The following is a 19248-nucleotide window of genomic DNA, read 5'->3' as shown; positions in this document are numbered from 1 at the left end:
GGGGGGAGAGTGGAATTAGAGATTGATAGAAAAGCAAGGATATGGGCTCGTAAATGCATTATTGTGGTTTATATTATGCCTGCCAGTGACAATTAAAACCAAGCAATAAAATCACTTTCCAGGAGATGATGTGGCTATTGGGCTTATATGAGAGCTACATGATTGAGTTCAATATTAACACTGTCAAATAAAAAGGACCATTTCGCTTGATATGTTCTATTATTTTAATGATTATGATGTTAAAAGATTTTGTCCTTGGTGATAATTGTGATATATATGCAAATGGTAATCCATGCTTTAAGGAAATGTGTTCCCAAAAGAAGTGGCTCCAATTTTATATTTGGCCAAAGTTGGTGATTCCTTTGGTTATAAGTAACTCTTTCAGTATTTTGTAGAAATTCTTCAATTTTGCTTTATTATTAAATGTTTTGCTATCCAAATAGTAATTGGAAGATTGAAAATTTCAGTTATAAATCCCCCCACAACCACCCCCCCCCCCCTAAGAACACACAATTATGGCTGATGCTGTCATGATTCTGCAGCTTCAGCAGGTGGTGGATTCATTCATAATATTTTCTGCTCAGCAAACTGTGACCAATACTGCAAATGGACATATAGAGCTGCCATCTTCTAATTCCAGCTCTTCTTTTCTCAAAGTGCCATGGACGCAAATGAGCCCTTCAAAAATTAGAATTGCTCCCTTTCCAACTCGTGAATACACTGATGATGAATTCCAAACTATTGTCAAGAATGTCATGGGTGTACTGTATGTATTTCTTTTTTCCTCAATTGTTTCTTTGTTATCATGTACTAGTGTCTATTTTTGTAACAATTATTTTTGATGACCTTTGAGCAGGTATCTGTTGGGATTTCTCTACCCAATCTCTCGCCTTATCAGCTATTTAGTGTTCGAGAAGGTTTGGTAATGACTGATAGTTGGCATAAAGCATAATTTCATGTCTGCTGTGCACTTCTTATTCTACATATAGTTTAAATTTGATAATGCATTATCATGTGTTAATTTTTTTAGTAACAGTTATCTAAATCCATTATTGATTTTTGATATTTCAGGAACAGAAAATAAGAGAAGGTCTGTACATGATGGGCTTGAAAGATGGAATATTTCACCTCTCTTGGTTTATTACATATGCTTTACAGGTGCATTTTCCATGTATCTTATCATTTCTTTGAATCAAAATGACCAATCTTGCATGACCTTGTTTTCTTTTCTCAAAGGGCTTTGGATCATATGATTATTTAGGGATGATGATTATGTGTTCTTGGTTATAACAAGACAAATGACAAAAGATCTATGTGTGTGTGATTGCTGCATGTACGTATGAGCTTTATGCATGCATGTGTTATGTGTATTTGCACATTGTAGTTTTAAATGTAACATAGTGGCTGTTATTTATAGGTTCTTGACCCTCCTGTAGTCTTGTTACTGTCCCCTTATTTAAAGGCGAAGGAAAATTTGTTCCTATAACGACTGTTATGTTTGTTACATAATGGTAACAACCGTTATTTACTGTTAAGTAATGGTAAAGGTCCATTATCTCACTCTTTTTTCTCTTTTAAATTTTTTTAAAGCCAGATGGACCAACAACTCTTCCTCATTCTTTTACCCTACTTTGGAGAGTTTTAAGTTGTTACATCTCACTTTCTCAAATTTCCATCGCAAGTTAACTATCTATTTATCTACAAATCTTGCACTTCTTTTCTCTTAAGCTAAGATCATCAACCATCTTTTTAGGTCTACACATCTATAACATATAAAATATGAGTTATTTATCTTTGTTTTTGTTATTTTTACTTATTTGTCAAAGACAATGATATTGGATGTCTTTTCTTTTTCAAATTTAAGTATGAAAAATTTATTCTTTACTATCTGTGCTATACGTATTATTATTTAGCCTTAAGTTGATTTTTGTCAGTGATGTCTAACAAAGATGGAATGAATGTCTTTCTTTGATGTACTTTTGCTTATTATTTGATTGGGTATCGTAGTTGTACTCATATCTCATGAACTTCTCTATTTTTTTTTTGAATAATTTGCATAGTGATAGGCCGTTACTGTTACATTATGACCACTACCATTACTTGTGAGTTGTGACCGTAACTGCGACCACAAACGTGGATGCAATGGCGATTTAAGTCCATGTTGCACACCTGGTCTTTGAGTTGGATGGTTGAATTATGCAGTGGGATCTGTGTTTCCCTTGAAAATATTTCTTTCATGCATGTTATTTACAAATCTTTGATCTGCATCTCCGCAAAATTAACCATTCCAAAGAAAATAGTCTTATAAAAGTATTCTAAACATCTGTGTATTCAGGCTTGTGAAAAAAATGTTATAGTCTAAAGTTTACAGAGGTTATCTTTAGATGTTTTGCTGGTGGTGTATGAAGGCTATGTTAGTGTGATTATTAATATGGTATCCTGGTCCTTCATATGAGCAATATTTGTAGAAGGATAATATTTATTATATATCACAATAGAGATTACAACCTATTTATACATGAGAGACGGTAACTAAACAGGAAGGAAAATCAAGCCTATGATTATACAATTCCTAAGATTAAGCAACTGACCCATCTATCAATATTTACTTCCTATATTAACATATTTACTTTCTATAACTTATAACACTCCCCCTCAAGTTGGATCATAAATGTTAATCATGCCCAACTTGTTACATATATAATCAACTCGAGTCCCATTTAGAGCTTTAGTGAAAATATCTCCTAATTGTTCTCCAGTTCGGATATGTCCTGTTGATATTATCTTTTGTTGGACCTTTTCACGAACAAAATGACAATCAATCTCGATGTGTTTAGTCCTCTCGTGAAATACTGGATTGGAGGCAATGTGGATAGCTGCTTGATTATCACACCACAACTTAGCAGGCACCGAATTTGTGAACCCAACTTCTTCCAACAGTTGATGTACCCACAAGATTTCACAAACGGCTTGTGCCATAGCTCGATATTCAGATTCAGCACTAGAACGGGAGACCACATTTTGCTTCTTACTTTTCCATGAGACCAAGTTACCTCCCACAAAAACACAATACCCAGTAATTGACCTCCTATCAACTTTCGAGCCTGCCCAATCAACATCACAAAAGCATTCAATATTTGAGTGCCCATGGTTACCATAGAATAGGCCTCTCCCTGAAGCCCCTTTAAAGTAACAAAGAATCTGTCCCAGAGCATCCCACTGGGCAATAGTAGGAGAAGACATAAACTGACTTACCACACTCACTGAATATGCAATATCAGCACGAGTCACCGTCAAATAATTCAGCTTGCCAACTAATCTTCTATACCTTCCAGGATCTGCAAATGGCTCACTGTCTTCTGTGGTAAGTTGAAGGTTAGGGGTCATTGGGGCACTACAAGGCTTAGCACCCAATTTTCTTGTTTCTGCCAACAAATCAAGAACATATTTTCTTTGAGACAAGAAAATGCCTTTCTTACGCCGCATAACTTCGATTCCCAAGAAATATTTCAAGGAACCCAAATCCTTTGTATGAAACTGTGTTTTAAGAAATTCTTTTGAGGATGTGATGCCAGCAATGTCACTTCCTGTGATAACGATATCATCCACATATACTACAAGCAGAATTACTCCACTATCAGAATTTCTATAAAACACTGAGTGATCACACTTACTCATCTTCATTCCAAACTGTTGGACCACCTCACTAAACCTGCCAAACCATGCCCGAGGACTCTGTTTCAAGCCATAAAGCGATTTTCGAAGTCTACAAACTTTACCTGACTCCCCCTGAGCAACAAAACCAGGTGGTTGCTCAATATAAACCTCCTCCTGAAGATCACCATGAAGAAAATCATTTTTAATATCCAGTTGATGCAAAGGCCAATCATGAGTAGCCGCCAAGGAAATAAACAATCGGACAGATGCGAGCTTGGCAACTGGGGAGAATGTATCAGAATAGTCAACTCCATAAGTTTGTGCATAACCTTTGGCCACTAAACGGGCCTTGAGGCGAGCAATAGATCCATCAGGATTTACTTTCACTGCAAACACCCATTTGCACACAATAGCCCGCTTTCCTGGGGGCAAGGACATCAACTCCCAAGTACCATTAGTGTCAAGGGCCATCATTTCCTCTTCCATTGCAGCACGCCAACCAGGATGGGACAAAGCCTCAATAACAGTTTTGGGAATTGAAATAGAATCTAAAGCAGTGACAAGACAACGAGAAGAGGAGGATAATTGATCATAAGAGACACAAGATGAAATAGGATAAGTGCAAGTACGTTTACCTTTGCGAAGAGCAATGGGCAAATCCAAATCAGACAATGAAGGATCAATAGGAGCAGGATCGGTCGACGAAGAAGCGGATAGCGGAACGGAGTCAGAGTCCTCTAAGCGTCTGGAATACACATGAAAGATGGGAGGGCGACCTGGCACATGAGCGAAAGGTGTAGGAGTAGTCTGAGGAGACGAAGAGCGAACAGTGTATAACAAGAGGTCATCTTCCTCCTCCTGGGTGTTATAAACAGATGATGGCGGAAAAAACGGAGTGGACTCAAAGAATGTTACATCTGCAGACACAAGATACCGATTCAGATCAGGAGAAAAACAACGATACCCTTTCTGACGTCGAGAGTAGCCAAGGAAGACACATTTGAGTGATTTAGGATCCAATTTAGTAACCTGTGGACGAACATCACGAACAAAACAAGTACAACCAAAGAGACGTGGCTCAATAGGAAATAAAGATTTAGTGGGAAATAAAATGTTATAAGGGATATCACCATAAAGGACGGAGGAAGGCATGCGATTGATCAAAAAACAAGCAGTAGATACAGCATCAGCCCAAAAACATTTAGGTACCTTCATTTGGAATAAGAGGGCTCTGGCTACTTCAAGAAGATGTAGATTTTTTCTTTCAGCAACTCCATTTTGTGAAGGAGTGGCAACACAAGAGGACTGATGAAGAATCCCTTTTTGTAACAAATAAGATTGAAATTCCCCAGAGAGATACTCTTTAGCATTATCACTTTGCAATATACGGATGGAAGTATTGAATTGAGTTTGGATTTCAGCATAAAATGCACAAAAAATAGAAAATAATTCTGAACGACTCTTCATTAAAAACTTCAAATCCATTCCCCTATCTTTCCTCTTTTGAGACCAATCAATATAGATTCTCGAAAACCTAACCGGTGGAGTTGACTTATACCCTTCCTTCCCTCTTAATATTCCTTAATGAACTGAAACAACGTTCGACTCGCATGTGTTAAGCATATAGCTAGCCTTCCTTCTGAGCTGGATTGAAGTTCTGGAATTGTGGACACAGGGCGGAGGCATACCAGGCACGACTAAAGACCATTGGACGTGAAAGCAGAACTAGCGCTTGAGGAAAACTCAGAGAAGCTAGAAAAGAATTCCTCTCAACCAATATACTTCTAGATACTTCTATAGGGGAGCTACTAGATACTTCTATAGGGGAGCTACTAGATACTTCTGATGACATAGACTTCTTAGGTAGCTGCTGTTGCCCCGGTCAGGTAACAAAATACTTAAAGCCCGACTTAGACACAACAGGACAAGGACCCCAAACATCTGAATGGACTAACTCAAAGGGAGACGAAGCCCGTTTATTGACTCGAGACAGAGTAGGTAAACGATAATGTTTGGCAAATTGACAAGACTCACAATCTAGAATAGACAAAGAATGAAACTGTGGATATAACTTCTTCAAAACCGAGAGAGAAGGATGCCCTAAACGACAATGAACATCAAAAGGTGTTAAACGCGTGGAGCATACCAGAGATCGAGGAGATCGAGGTAGTTGCTGATCCAAGACGTAAAGACCCTCTGACTCACTTCCTCTACCAATAATCTGCTTCGTCGAAAGATCCTGAAAAATACAGTGATCAGGAAAGAATGAGACACAACAATTCAATGCACGAGTGAGTTTACTCACGGAAAGCAAATTAAATGCGAACTTAGGGAGACATAACACAGAGGATACAGAAAGAGAAGGGGTTAAGTTGACATGACCAGAACCCATGACAGACGATTTAGTGCCATCAGCAAGAGTAACATAAGAAGGCGATGTATGAGACTCAAGATTGGACAAAAGGTAGAATTACCTGACATATGATCGGTAGCACCAGAATCAATAACCCATTTGGAGGATGAAGACACAAGACATGCAGTAGAGTTACCTGACTCGGCAATTGCAGTGATAGAGGAGGAATTAGAAGATTTTATAGATGCCTGGTATTGGATGAATTGTGCATACTCATCTGCAGATATCAAAATTCTCTGATCGGAAGATCCATTCAATTTGTGTTCCGTGATTTTAGTCATCATAGGAATCACATCAGTTACGGTGGTGGTTTTAACTTCAGCCATAAGGACAACAACCCAAAAACGATAGCAACAAAAGAAACACAGAATCAGAAAACAGTACCCGGCGTGAACAGTACCGATGAACAGTACCCCGTGAACAGTGCCGATGAACAGTACCAAATAAAACACCTCCATCCAACACCCGAACGGCAAACAAACCTCAAATCTGACAAGGAGTCGGTGTGGTGACTCCAGCGATGGTGAGATCCAAATGTTACCCTTTATGGATAACCCAAATGAACGGAGTCCTAAGTCTCCAAAAAAACAAAATTTTAAAACTTTACGAGAGAGAAAAGAGAAAAAAAAATCTCTATGAGAAAGGCTCTGATACCATGTAGAAGGATAATATTTATTGTATATCACAATAGAGATTACAACCTATTTATACATGAGAGACGGTAATTAAACCGGAAGGAAAATCAAGCCTATGATTATACAATCCCTAAGATTAAGCAACTGACCCATCTATCAATATTTACTTCCTATATTAACATATTTACTTTCTATAACTTATAACAATATTTCAAGTCATTACTAGGAAACGTGATTGATTTATTTATTGAGTTTTGGACCTATTTAAGTAAAGGATTTTGAATAATCTATCGATGAAAGCAACTTGTTTGACATGGTAAAACACAATAAAAAGTTCAACTATATTTCCATTTTCATTATGTTGTGTCTAAGGTGAGGTGTGGATATAGAGATAGCCCTAGATCAATGTTGCAGTTTGCACCGCAAAACTTTCCCTAAAGCAAAAATCCTATGTATGCTTCTTTGAGCTATGTTTTAATTTGCAGTGTCTTTGGCTTTCTACTATTCTTTCTTTGGGTTGCTATTGATTAACCTTTACGAGATGTGTCAGGTCTGACATTGTTATTTTGCTATATGAAATTAGGAACATATGGTGGTCCATCTTTAAACGTGGTCTCGCTTTTATCTCTACTTTCTTCTTCTTCATTATCTCCCTCTCCTTCTCTCCCTCTTGTTATTTTGTCTGTTTACTCATTTTCTGGTTGAATCTCCTGCAGTTTGCAATTTCATCTGGGATTATCACAGCTTGCACCATGAATAACCTTTTCCAGCATAGTGATAAGTCAGTGGTGTTTGTGTATTTTTTCTCCTTTGGACTCGGTGCAATTATGCTGTCTTTTTTGATCTCCACATTCTTCACTCGAGCAAAAACAGCTGTTGCAGTTGGAACCCTTTCCTTCCTTGGTGCTTTCTTTCCCTATTATACAGTCAATGACCAGGCTGTCCCTATGTAAGCACTCTTGCTTTGAATTTTTTTTACACTGATTGCTGTATTGCAACTTCTCATATCTTAATGCTGAAGAACTCTGTCTAACATTTAGTTCTTATAGGATATTGAAGGTCCTTGCTTCTTTGCTTTCACCTACAGCTTTTGCTCTTGGATCAATTAACTTTGCTGATTATGAGCGTGCTCATGTTGGGCTTCGTTGGAGCAACATATGGAGGGTAAGTTCTACATTAGTGGTTTTTGATTCTCTCTCTCTCTCTCTATATCTATCTATCTATCTATCTATCTATCTAGATCTAACCCATCATTGGTGTAGGGGTCATCTGGAGTGAATTTTTTGGTCTGTCTCTTGATGATGTGGCTTGACATGCTGCTATATTGTGCTTTTGGTCTATATCTTGACAAGGTATTAAAATAAAAACTCTATGTTTGTAGATGTTTTGGTACCTTAAACTGTTGTACAATGTGCTATTGTACGTCTTTTTAAATACATTTTCCTTTTCTTTTACCTTTTTCCTCTTACATAATAGGGGAAAGCTTATATCCTTGTGAGGAGGTTTCCTACATTTATTCTGTGATTTGAAAACTGACAGACACACACACACACTCACAGAGAGAGAGAGCATTGGAGCAACATTAAGGTTGCTCCACTATGCCTTGGAGGTGATGTGCTAAATAATGGAATCAGCCTTCTTGTAATTCAAAACTAGAGCTATGCATATTTGATCCTTTATCAAGCTCAAAATGTAGGATGCCTTGTGAGCCAGAACTGCCTGTCATCTTCTGTCAGGTAGATTGCTTGCTTAGTTAAGTGAATGGATTGTGGCTGCCCTATTTTTAAGTAATTATAGTTGGAGCTTTTATGAACTTAGGTGCTATCGTAATACGTAATTAGTTACGGTCGTAATCTATCAAAAGAGGGGAAAATGATTTTGTGGTATATCTTTCCACAAAAAAAGTGCATTGGATTCAATTTATTTCCCCTCTATTTAAGTCTGCTCTTTTGGTATGCTAGTTTTCATTTGGCAAAACTCAGTGAGATCTTTGAATGATCAGGTTCTCCCGAGGGAAAATGGAGTGCGTTACCCATGGAACTTCTTATTCAAGAATTGCTTCTGGAGAAAGAAAAGTATGGAAGCTAAACATAATGGCAGGATTTCTAAATTGGGAAATGACACTGTTGAATCTGCTGTTGAGGCAATAAACTTGGATATGAAACAACAAGAACTTGATAACAGGTATGGACACTAAAATTTTAAGATACTCTTTCACATGTTAATAATTTTTCATATTTATTTTGTTGGTTTGTAGATGTCTCCAAATAAGGAATCTGCATAAGGTGTATGCTACTAAAGGTGGGAGTTGTGCTGCTGTTAATTCTCTGCAGCTCACCTTGTATGAAAATCAGATTCTTGCTCTTCTAGGTTGGTTCTGCAATTTACTTCACTTAAATATGCCATATCATATGCTAATATGATTTCTTTTGATCAAAATATATTTCATATTAATAATTTTAGAGTTGTAGCATCTGCTCTCCTAGGTTTGGCTAAATGCACATCAATTTCAAAGTTGCATGAATAATTGACAAAGTTGAAATGATTGGCTATAAGTGCAAACCAGATAAACAAATTTGGAATTTCTTTTACATCTTCCCTTTTATGATTCTCCTTTTAAAATCCTTAATCACTTTTGGCCTCTTTATGATATCATAATAGTGAGCTTCTTTTGAAGTTCTTTTTAGGCTATTTGTTCCTTTTAACATTTTTATATGACAAAGGTGCCCATATATACGAATAGAATTTTGTGTTGTGGAATTATTTTAGAATTGTTTGATTTACTAGTTATGCTTTTGTTTTTCTAAATTTTTGTAATATAAACTTTTTAATAAATTTTAATATATTGTTTTTTGCACTAAAAGAGATGTTACAACTATTAGTCAATTGTGAGTATCTGAATTGAAAATCATAATTTGTTTTGGTTTTTGAGAATATTGATGCGTGGGTATCTATTTAACTATGTGGCAAACTATAACCAAGAAAAAAAAATATACGTGGCAAACTGAAAATTTGAGTAGTTTTGCTTATTTTGGAACTTCTTGGTTGTTCATATATTGGTGCATTTCCATACTGCCTTACTGATATATGGTCTAATACTGCAACTTCAAAAGTGCAATCCTTAATATTATTTGAAACTTTGAGCAGGAGTATTTCTGTATGCATGTCTGTTGATAACCAATGGTTGACCAACTTTTTTATTCAGAAATTTAATCCTGTAATATCTAGAACACAGTTTCCTCCTGTGACCTGTAATAACATTTATAATTTCGATATCAGGCTAAGAGGCACTTCTTGTTTCCAACCATTACAAAAACTTCTATCTGGCTTTGATTGTCAAGATACTTGGTTGTTTCTCACAAATACTAGCAAACATCAGGCTCCTCCTATGCCTTGCATATTTGGAAGTATCTTCTTATTGTGAATATTAAGTCATGTCAGATAATGTCAAAGAAGTTGAATAGTACAGAAAATATATCAGGAAGCTACTAGCATTATTCATTTGTCAAAACAGATCTCTAGTCTACTTCTTGAAAAATAATTTAGTTTTGGTGTACTAATATAATATTATTGTGCCGAAGGACACAACGGGGCGGGCAAAAGCACAACTATTTCAATGCTTGTTGGTCTTCTTCCTCCTACTTCAGGAGATGCTTTGGTGTTTGGAAAGAATATCCTGACTGACATGGTAAGTAGTCTTTCTTTTTCTGAAACTATTCCTCCTCCCTTCCCACCCTTTTCTTATAGATCTTATAATGCTCTAACATTTGTATTATAAATGCTCTTGTAGCAACTTCTGACACACTATTCACTTTTTGCCTTTGTGGTTTCTTGGCTGTTTGAATGGATTGTCTAATATTTGTAATCCACTCTTGTCAGAGATCCTCAACATTAAATTGGTTCACTAATATATTTTCATTTGTGTATTAATGGTTATTGTTTACAACAGATTGTTTATCATGCTGGTTTTCCTTGTGTAGCAGGGGTGTGAGGGTTGGGGATACTGTGATCTTCAAAAAAGGAAAAAAAGAAGTTGTTGCTCTTTATGTTAGGCCATTGAGATTTTTTAAAGCAGGATGTGTTCGCTTGGAAGCTTATTTATTTATTTTAATTCCTTCCACTCTCCCCCAGTGTCTCTTATGCAGTTGCACATTTTTCAGTTTTTGGAGCTTCCCCTTTGTTTCATGGAAAAACATTTTCCGCATTTTCTGGTGTTTGGGCACTGAGAAAATTTAGTCAATAAAAATATTTTCTTTGAAAAAGGAAAAATTAAGCCATTTTAAGAAAAATGACTTCCTCTTTAAGCCATTTTAAAGAAAATAACTTCCTTTGTTCAAAAGAGAGTTATTTTTCGCACTTTAGGATTCTTATTAAGACTTTTATATATAAATTTATTATTACATTTTATTTTTTAAATTAAAATTAAAAAATGAAAAATAAGTTATTTTCTTGGAAAATTTTTCATGGAAAACATTTTCCACAGAAAACATTTTCTACGGAAAATATTTTCCAAATACAAAACGGAGCCTAAGATGTAAATCATTTTGCAGGCTTTTAAGCCCTTTTTTTTGTTCTGTTTTTGAAATTTCAAATTCATCTCTTTTATTTTCTCCGTCTCTGAAATTAATATTGTGATCAATTTGTCATCTTTCGTAGGATGAGATACGGAATGGACTTGGTGTGTGCCCTCAGCATGATATTCTTTTTCCAGAACTGACTGTAAGTAAGAGGGAATTTTTATTTTCCAACTTATTTCTTCCAATACAGATATGCTTATGTTCTTGAAAATGGTGATAGCAGTGGTTTGAAGCTAACTGGATATTCAGACAAGAAGTTTCGGGCTTTTTATTGCATGTTGCTGTCTTAAATTTATTCATGTTATTGGTCTTTCTAATTAGCAAAAATAGTCTTCCAACATAAATCTAATAAAATATGGAATAAGTTCAAACAATCAAAATATTTTGACTGACATGCTGTAAGAAATAAGAAGAGTGCAGGAAAGAAAAGAGAATAATATGTGGCAGTTTGTAATAAGGTGTATGACCATTGATGCGTTGTTGGTTTGTTTTGGAATATAATGGAGTAGTCATGGTGCGTTTGTGATATGTGGTGTGCTCCCTGTGATCCTTGACAACATTGGGACAGGTGGTCTATAACTGGTGGAAGCATGTTTTCCTGTGATTACTTTTTGAGAGATGACCGACTAGTATCATAGAATTTTAAGACATGATGAGATATTACAGAGGACGCTATCTTCTGTTCTCCAGTGGGTGGATTTCCTAAATATTCAGTGGTCAAGCATTAGACTTTTTTGTTTTATGAAATTAATGATTCAGATGTGATTTTGCCAACGGAGCTTGCTGATTTGATAAGAGCTGATTTATTTTGGTATAAGATATGAGCTCACTTCCAGATCGATTATTGTGTTTTTAAGAATGTTGTTTATCATTCATCTTTAGCCCTCCATCCCTCCTTTACCTTTCGTTAAGGTGGCTGGAAGAGCTTTCTCTATGTGTGCTTGTGGTCTGATGAGTATGAACTGATGTGAAATCTGAGCGTGCTTTTTGGGTTGGAATTTTCATGCTGTTTTGTCTTTGTTATCAGCAAAGGCAGTTCTTAAAAAGTACTGCTCTTTGATGCTTACCTTGAAAATGAGAGTTAATGGAATAATTTCTTCAAATAGGTTGGCTTTGCCATATTTTGTGGAATTTTGAAAAAGAAATTTTTTTGTACTTAGTTAGCATTTCTACTGGACAATAATGTGTGCCATTGGTTCAAGTAAAAAATTTACTGGGGTTGAGTTAAATGCTGTGAGCACCATACTTCATATTGCAACATAGAGGTTGGAGTCTGGACTTTGAATGGAAGGAATACCAGAATTTTATAAGCATTTTCATACACTTGAAGTTTTGCAGGGATATTTTATGCTTTCTTTTGGCTGTCCTTTCCTGTTCACTTGATTGTTATTGTGGGAAAATGCCATGTACAGCTATGTGCACGGCTATATAATCTCTGATTTTTAGGGATTAATTTCACTTATGTAACCTCTTATTTGTAGGATTAGATTGAGCTATGTAATCTCTGATTTTTAGTGATTAGATTTTTGTTTTGTTTTAGTGAGTATTGATTTGTATGGACTTGTTAGGAAGTTACCTAGAATAGGCTTCTTTTCCCTATATAACTCAGTGTGCTTTGTTGCTTTAAATCAATTTTGTACACAAAAATATTGAGTTCAATTTCTTTCATGGTATCAGAGCCTTGCCCTTTTTTTAGGGTTGATTTTAAGTGACCTTCATATCCTGTTGATCCCTGTTTTTTTTGTTCCAAAACAGATTTTGCGAACCTCTGTTTTTCCTTTGCCAAACAGAGCACATTAGCCCCTGTCGTTTTTTGTTTTTTTTTTTTTTGTGTGTTACAGAACGGAGTTTGTGAACCTTTTTTTCCTTCCATATGGCATCTAATTTTAACCAAACATCTACGTCATAAGTAACAGAAACCAACTGCAGCTCCAAAAGTGCCTTTGATTTCAACAACAATTCTATCTCAATGAGAGAATTGCAGAATATTCAGGCAGCATATAGGTTGAATGGGAAAAACAATCTGGAGTGGTTTCAATTAGTTCATACTTTTCTGAAGGGAAAATGAAACTAAGTCGCTTGATACTGGTCCAGACACAGAATCCAAAAATTTGATTCTGTCCTGGTTATGGAATTCTATGTCACCAGAAATCAGTGGTACGAGCATGTTTCTTAGCACACCATTGAAATATGGGAAGCTGTTAAACGGACTTATTCAAAAGTTCATGATGCTGCAGAAGTTTATGAGCTCAAGACCAAAATCTCAGCAACTAAACAGGGAAATCAATCATTCACAGAATGTTCTAATTTCTTAAAGAGTTTATGGCAGGAGATAGATCATTATCAGTGCATCAGGATGAAATGCAGCAAGGATGTATCCATTCTTAGAAGGTTTGTTGAAAAAGACCGGATTTATGACTTGCAGGCTTGAACTTTGAGTTTGATGCTGTCAGGATACAAATACTTGGGAAAAAGAGTTGCCATCCTTGAATGAGGTAATAGCAATTGTTCTTGCGGAGGAATATGATTGAAACTCACAGTGGAGAGTACAACCTTGGTGTCTAAGAATGCTACTATAAAGAATAATAACTCTGAGCAGCATGCTGGTGAGGGCAGCGGACAAACGGACTTCTCAAACCCATTCAACAAGGACTCTTTGTGGTGTACATACTGCAAAAAAATCTCACCATACTGAGGAGAAATGCTGGAAGCTTCATGGAAAGCCTCAAAGCATGAATAAGACATGGTCAGAGAAGAGTGGACAGTCAAAGGGACAGGGACAGGCACATATCGCAATTTCCCACAGTTACTGTAACTTACAGCAACATAAATAGTGTTTTAGTTTTCTGGAGGATTTAATTGATACGTCTTTACTTGTCGATGAAGGAAAAGTTTACGTTCTTGGGGGGGGGGGGGCAGAGAAGAAAATGAGGGGGAGACTGGGGGGGCGGGGAAGAAGATGATGGGATTTCTCTTTTCCTTTTTGGTATTTTATTATTTTTTCCATAACATCTTCTTTCAATTGTGTTTGTTTGACCACTTCATTCGATAATAATGTGCCTAGAACTTGTGGTTCTCAGTATTTGCTTGACTATAGAGCAATTACCCTTAGTAGATGAACCCACACTGCTGCTGTAAAAATCTTCATTGCAGATGTTTCTTCCTTGAAATGCTAGTAAATCATCATTTTTTCCCTCCCTGCTTAGCTATTTAGATTGGATTTATTTGTTTATAGCATATCCATTTAACGTCTCTTCCTTGGATGCTAAATAATGACTTTAGCTGATTTATAGTAGCACCAATTTACATGGTTAATTAATCTATCTAGGTGAGAGAGCATCTGGAAATGTTTGCTACGCTGAAGGGTGTAAAGCAAGAGATTCTGGAGACCAGTGTAACTGATATGGTTGATGATGTGAGTTCTCATTAATGTAATTGATTATTCAACTTATTTGTTACTTAATGTCCAAATAATAACTTGTTTTAGTTTTTGAACTGTGATTATGAAATTCTTTTTGCAAATTTGGACTAGCACATACAAGTTTACATTATTTTTTTGAACTGGGACTACTATCATTGTCGTCAGTGGAAAACCTTAATCCCATTTTGGTTTTAGAAGATTTTGGATTATTAATAGACCAACACTTGCTATCTTTGTATTCTCCATTGCTGATGTTAGTTGTTCGTGATATACCTTATAATTTTTTTTTTTTCTGTTTTTAGTTTGACATTATATTAGAAAAATGAGGTACAAAATAACTTTTTGAAGGTTTGATTTCTTTCCATATTTTTTAATTAATTTTAAGAGTTCATGGGCATAACAATGCTATATAGCACATTGGTTAAAGTGGCAGTTGATATAATGAAGATTGGGCCTTTGTGGCTATTATGTTACAGATGTGATCCAAAACTACGCAATACATGTGTACATTTAAAATTGCAAAATGCATTAAATTAACAGAGTTGCTGAAGGATTGTACTAAAATTTCTAAGTGCAGTAATGAGCATAAATACATCAAAGACATTGAATGCATGATATATATACTGAAGAAAATAGCACAAAGCAAAGTGGAGAATAAAAAGCTAAACTTAACTCCACCAAAGAAGTATCTAGGGGAGTTGAGTCTTTTGGCAGGGAAAATGGGCAGTTGGACAGGTAAAGGCCGTGATGACCATTATTCTATTGATGATGCCAAATAATGGCTGTTAGCATTACATGATGCCCGTTACAACAGCAGAAAGTTTTTCCATTTTTATTTTTGTTTGTTACATATAAGCAATTTCTTGAGCTCTTACATAATTATATCATAGGCGCACAACTATTAATTGAAACAATGCTAAGCCTTGTTCTATTTTGGTCAATTTTAAAATTAACATTATCATCATCATAGCCATTAATTGAAACCAGGATATGCCTTGTTTTCTGGTCAGTTTAACTAAATATAACCATCACCGTCATCTTCTTCTTCTGTTTCTTCTATTGAGGACATATGAGCTTCTTTCTTTGATGCATTTGAAATAGCTTTTTTTAAAAAAAATTTTAATTATTTTATTTTTCCTTTTCTGTCGTGTTATGAGATTGGAGAATGACTTGTTTACTTCAGGTGGGTTTGGCTGACAAAGTAAACACTGTTGTGAGGGCGCTTTCTGGTGGCATGAAGAGGAAATTGTCTCTTGGAATTGCCCTGATAGGAGATAGTAAAGTGAGAAGCAAATTTGAAACATGATATCCTTATTTTTGCTGAAATTTGTATTAATTATTTCTCACCATCTGTCTCAGGTTATAGTTCTTGATGAACCTACTAGTGGAATGGATCCATACTCGATGCGTTTGACATGGCAATTAATCAAAAAAATAAAAAAGGGTAGGATAATTTTACTAACAACCCACTCAATGGATGAAGCTGATGAACTAGGAGATCGGATAGCTATCATGGCTAATGGTTCTCTAAAATGCTGTGGAAGGTAACTATCTCATTCTATTTTCACCAATTGCTCCTGTTGTTCTTGAAAATTGTCTAGGAAGGAAATCTAACAGCTGGTTGAATAAATATTTTCGAAAAAATAATTAAGCATATGATGGTTAATCTATCTGTTATGATTAGTTTTGTAGCTTCTCAAATAAAAGGTGCCTTGAACAATCTCATTGGCAAGAAAAAATGCTTTGAAAAATTTTATATTTATTTTGGAGTATTAGCAACTATTCATTATTGGGTATGAATATGGATCACATGTGATATCATAAATGCTTCATATACATAATCGCAATTTGAAGATTCGGTTATTGCTTCTGACACTAATTCCCTGTTGCATGTAACTATTTTAACTCATTATTTGTTTGAGACTTCATGTTTCTGTAGTTAAACAGTATCTTAAGCGAAATGTTTTGCTGCTTTTTCTAATACTCCTTTTCCTGTTAACATTTGTATTATGAATTATTCTCTTCTTTTATATAACCCACAATCTTTTCATTTTTTTAATCAATAAAAGTATAGAGAAGTTATATTTAATAAACGAGGGTCATATGGTTAATGTAAATGATGAATGAGACAAAAATCGTGGTTTTCTCCAATGACTAATATTTGTTCAAGGCCATTAGGAGCTTTTGAAGAAATTCTCTAAAAGAATAGAAAGGGAATTCTATTTCCCATGATGCTTTTTAAGGCATTTTTCTTTTTCTGAAGTTTTATGAGGGAATAGATTCCTAAAATAATGTGATTCCTAAGATTTTTCTATCTTAAATAGGATTATTATAATGCAAGGTTGGCTTTCTTATATTATAACTCTATTTAATTTAGTCCTTTTCAGAATACTGGTTTGGTTTCAATTGTTGGTTTAGAAAGAGAGAGATTGAGAGAATGATATCGTCAAATCTTTTTACAATATGAATAGTATTTCTCATCATTCATGTTTTCAATTCTCATTTGACAGCTCTCTATTCTTGAAGCATCAGTATGGGGTTGGTTATACTCTTACTTTAGTGAAGGTTTGTCCTTTCTGTGATGGTTTAGTTGTAAAGCTTCTTTTCTGACTTCCTGTTCTTTTTTGATATCATTGAAAATGGCCTTACTGTTAAAACTACATTCTTTCAGTCTGCACCTACGGCCTCTGCAGCTGCTGATATTGTTTACCGCCATATTCCATCAGCAATATGTGTGAGTGAGGTATGACATATTGCTTAATTGGGATTTACATGGTTAGTGTATATATTTTATGCTTTCTACTCTGATGCCAAACACACCTGTTGATGATTACTACTTTAAGAATGGATTACTTTCTTCATTTTCAAGATAGAAATCTTTATAGGCTTGGACTTTGATACTTCAATGAATTGAAAATTTGAATTATAAGTTCCATTAAAATTTTAAGTTGATCTATTATCTTGGATATATTTATGCTATTGATGTTATATGTTACATGAGCATCTCTGTTCTTTCCCACACTCATCCCTGATTCCTTTTGTATAATATACAGATACTCTTGATCTTGCTTTTTAACTTTCAAGTGCGGTTTATTTTGCCTTTCCAGGTTGGAACTGAGATTTCCTTCAAGCTCCCTTTGGCATCCTCCTTGTCCTTTGAGAGCATGTTCAGGCAAATCGAAAGTTGCTTGAGAATATCAGTCTCAAACTCAGAAATAAGTAGCAATGAGGACAAAAAATATCTTGGCATTGAAAGTTATGGGATCTCAGTTACGACTTTGGAGGAGGTATTTCTGAGAGTTGCAGGATGCGACTATGATGGGAATGATGGTTTCAAGCAGAGGAGCAATATTCTTTCATCTGATTCTGTGGTTCCTACGGCTTCTCACAATGATGGCTCAGAAAGAGTTTTTGATTCCAAACTTCTAGGAAATTATAGAAAGTTTTTGGGCTTCATTTCTGCAATAGTGGCGAAAGCATGTGGTTTAATGGTTGCTACAGTTTTAAGTTTCATTAATTTCTTAGGCATGCAATGCTGTAGCTGTTGTATCTTTACTGGGTCAACATTTTGGCAACATACCAAGGCACTATTTATTAAGAGGGCAATATCTGCTAGGAGAGACCGGAAAACAATTGTTTTCCAGCTTGTAATTCCTGCTGTATTCCTGCTTCTTGGTCTTCTTTTTCTCAAACTTAAGCCACATCCTGATCAGCAGTCTGTTACCTTGACAACTTCGCAATTTAATCCTCTCTTAAGTGGAGGTGGTGGTGGTGGTCCAATTCCTTTTGATCTATCCCAGCCTATTGCAAGAGAGGTCTGTTTATTATATTTACCTTCTTCTGATTTTATTGTTTTATGCTTTTCTTGCAGCCTTTGAAGCTGTATTCTGGGCAGTCAAATTCATTTCAAAAACATTTGAATTCTTAAATCTTAAGTCTACCCATAGCATACTTAGTAATTGAGAAAATATGTAGGCTATTTAAGAAACTTCTTGAAAGTTGGAGTAGTACCCAAGTAAACTACTGTAGGTACACAAATTAGGCTCGAGGCTTTGAGCTCTTGTTTGGGGTGGCCACAAATTTGAGAGATCGTGAAGTGAGTGCCATGGGTGGAGCAAGCTCCTTGCTTGCATGTGAGAGCAATTATTTTGTCTAAATGTTTATTTTGTGAGTGTGCTAGCTTGGATTCTATTTCGCATTGTTGTTAGAGCTGACGTTGAGAAAAATACCCTCTTTAACTGTGTTAGTTACAAGAGATAAAAAATTAGTTTAATGTTAAATCTGACATGCTTTGAGCATAACTCATAAGAACTACAAAATAATTAAACCTCCTTTTTAACTAGCATCTAAAATGGTGCTTTTCTAAAAGGTGTCTTTTAGCCTCCCAACCTCAATGTTAAATGTGTCCTTGGTAAGGTGAATAACATTGTATGTAATTGGGTTCAAGGATTTTTGGTGTGATTAATTAGTTGTTTTATTTTTCTATATTAAGAATTCATGGAGTAGGCAAATTTCTGAACAAGTTAAACTTCATGTTCTGATTAT

General features: G+C 35.5%; 1 protein-coding gene across 5 annotated transcripts in view; it reads left to right on the top strand.

Annotated features, from left to right (window-relative positions):
* The window catches only part of LOC110621937 (ABC transporter A family member 1), a 50466-nt gene that overhangs the window by 4852 nt on the left and 26366 nt on the right, over window positions 1-19248 (top strand). For 4 of the 5 annotated variants that reach the window (XM_043959907.1, XM_021766240.2, XM_043959908.1 and 1 more), the window contains 16 exons: window positions 543-766; window positions 857-917; window positions 1072-1158; window positions 7422-7654; window positions 7755-7869; window positions 7968-8057; window positions 8708-8889; window positions 8963-9075; window positions 10287-10393; window positions 11362-11424; window positions 14611-14697; window positions 15887-15985; window positions 16063-16247; window positions 17214-17268; window positions 17375-17446; window positions 17811-18518. In XM_043959907.1, coding sequence (XP_043815842.1) covers window positions 543-766; window positions 857-917; window positions 1072-1158; window positions 7422-7654; window positions 7755-7869; window positions 7968-8057; window positions 8708-8889; window positions 8963-9075; window positions 10287-10393; window positions 11362-11424; window positions 14611-14697; window positions 15887-15985; window positions 16063-16247; window positions 17214-17268; window positions 17375-17446; window positions 17811-18518 — 2481 coding nt within the window. Of the gene's footprint in view, window positions 1-542; window positions 767-856; window positions 923-1071; window positions 1159-7421; window positions 7655-7754; window positions 7870-7967; window positions 8058-8707; window positions 8890-8962; window positions 9076-10286; window positions 10394-11361; window positions 11425-14610; window positions 14698-15886; window positions 15986-16062; window positions 16248-17213; window positions 17269-17374; window positions 17447-17810; window positions 18519-19248 lie in introns of those variants that run through there. The other variant, XM_043959909.1, reaches the window with a different exon arrangement.

This window comes from Manihot esculenta, chromosome 9 (genome assembly GCF_001659605.2).
Source record: "Manihot esculenta cultivar AM560-2 chromosome 9, M.esculenta_v8, whole genome shotgun sequence".
NCBI lineage: Eukaryota > Viridiplantae > Streptophyta > Magnoliopsida > Malpighiales > Euphorbiaceae > Manihot > Manihot esculenta.
This window is presented reverse-complemented; position numbering and strand designations above follow the sequence as displayed.